This window comes from Otolemur garnettii, unplaced genomic scaffold (assembly GCF_000181295.1).
Source record: "Otolemur garnettii isolate 467f Iridium unplaced genomic scaffold, OtoGar3 scaffold00089, whole genome shotgun sequence".
NCBI classification, from domain to species: Eukaryota; Metazoa; Chordata; class Mammalia; order Primates; family Galagidae; genus Otolemur; species Otolemur garnettii.
Genome location: NW_003852484.1, coordinates 10,929 through 12,486, shown reverse-complemented (window position 1 = coordinate 12,486; position 1,558 = coordinate 10,929). Strand labels below are relative to the sequence as shown.

Genomic DNA, 1,558 nt, shown 5'->3' with positions numbered 1-1,558 from the left:
GTAGAGTGCTGTTCACAGCTCACAGCAATCCCCAACTTTTGGGCTTAGGCGATTCTCTTCCCTCAGCCTCCCAAGTAGCTGGGACTACAGGGGCCTGCCACAATGCCTGGCTACTTTTTTGTTGCAGTTTGGCTGGGGCCAGGTTTGAACCCACCATCTTTGGTATATGGGGCTGGTGCCCTAGTCACTGAGCCACAGGCACCGCCCAGGCCTAGGCTGGATTTGAACCCACTGGCTCAGGTGTATGTGGCTGGCACCTTAGCTGTTTTGAGCCATAGGCACTGAGCCTAAAAGAGAAAACTGTATTTTGTCCCCTTTGCATTTCTAATTTCAAAGAACAAACCTATTGTTAATTAGCAATTGATACAGTAATTCTTATAAATTGTGCATTTCTCAGAACTTTAGAAATAAAATTGAACATTTTTCCATTATAAGTAACTGTTCAAAACCAAAATTACTATTTACCATTACCTTAGAATATATGCCCACAAGTAAGATTATAATATAATCTACTGATATATAGCAATTATACACTTTTTTTTTTAAGAGACAGAGTCTCACTTTGTTGCTCTTGATAGAGTGCCATGGCGTCACAGGTCACAGCAACCTCCAGCGCTTGGGCTTAGGTGATTCTCTTGCCTCAGCCTCCAGAGTAGTTGGGACTACAGGCTCCTGCCATAACACCTGGCTATTTTTTTGTTGCAGTTTGGCCAGGGCCGGGTTTGAACCCTCCACCTTTGGTATATGGGGCCAGTGTCCTACTCACTGAGCCACAGGTGCCACCCTATACACAGAGAGACAGTCTGCGTTGCCCTCAGTAGAGTGCTGAGCATCACAGCTCACAGCAACCTTGAACTTTTGGTCTTAAGCGATTCTCTTGCCTCAGCCTCCCAAGTGGCTGGGACTTACAGGCACCCACCACAACACCCGGCTACTTTTACTTTGTTGTTGTTGTTGTAATTGTCATAGTTGTTTAGCAGGCCTGGGCTGGGTTTGAACCCGCCAGTACTGGTGTATGTGGCCAGTGTCCTAACCATTGAGTTATGGGCACCAAGCTAATTATATATATTTTTAAACAAACAGAGGCAATTTTTCTCAAGGAATGACAATACTGTCACAAGACATAAGCATCCAAACTAATATTCATATAAATCAAATTATTGATCAGTAAATTAACTACATGAAAATACATATATTTTAAAACATAAAAACCATGAAAGACAAAAAAACACATAATATTTGGTATAACTAATAATAAATATATAGTTTACCTGATAACATCCACTCCCCCAGTCTGGATAACTCAGCTTCCTCTCACATTTTTCCATGACAAATGCTGATTTCTGAATTAGACACACTGAATGAGGTCCATATTTTTCAGCACCATAGTTTTTAAACATTTCTGAAGTAAACCAGAAAAGTTGCCTTAAAAATTGATTTTTGACTCAAATAACAAGCATTTCATATTTATGATTAAAAGTTGATTTAAGAATTTTTTTTTTTGGCTGGGCACCTGTGGCTCAAGTGGCTAAGGCACCAGCCACATACACCTAAGGTG

At 41.0% G+C, this 1,558-nt stretch overlaps 1 protein-coding gene across 1 annotated transcript in view; it reads right to left on the bottom strand.

Annotated features, from left to right (window-relative positions):
- Positions 1 to 1,558, bottom strand: part of LOC111726986 (leishmanolysin-like peptidase) — a gene marked incomplete at its 5' end in the record, with an annotated part of 15,239 nt that overhangs the window by 7,628 nt on the left and 6,053 nt on the right. Inside the window, one exon of the mRNA XM_023516290.1 lies at positions 1,272 to 1,402. Within this exon, the coding sequence (XP_023372058.1) occupies positions 1,272 to 1,402 (131 nt within the window). The remainder of the gene's footprint in view (positions 1 to 1,271; positions 1,403 to 1,558) is intronic.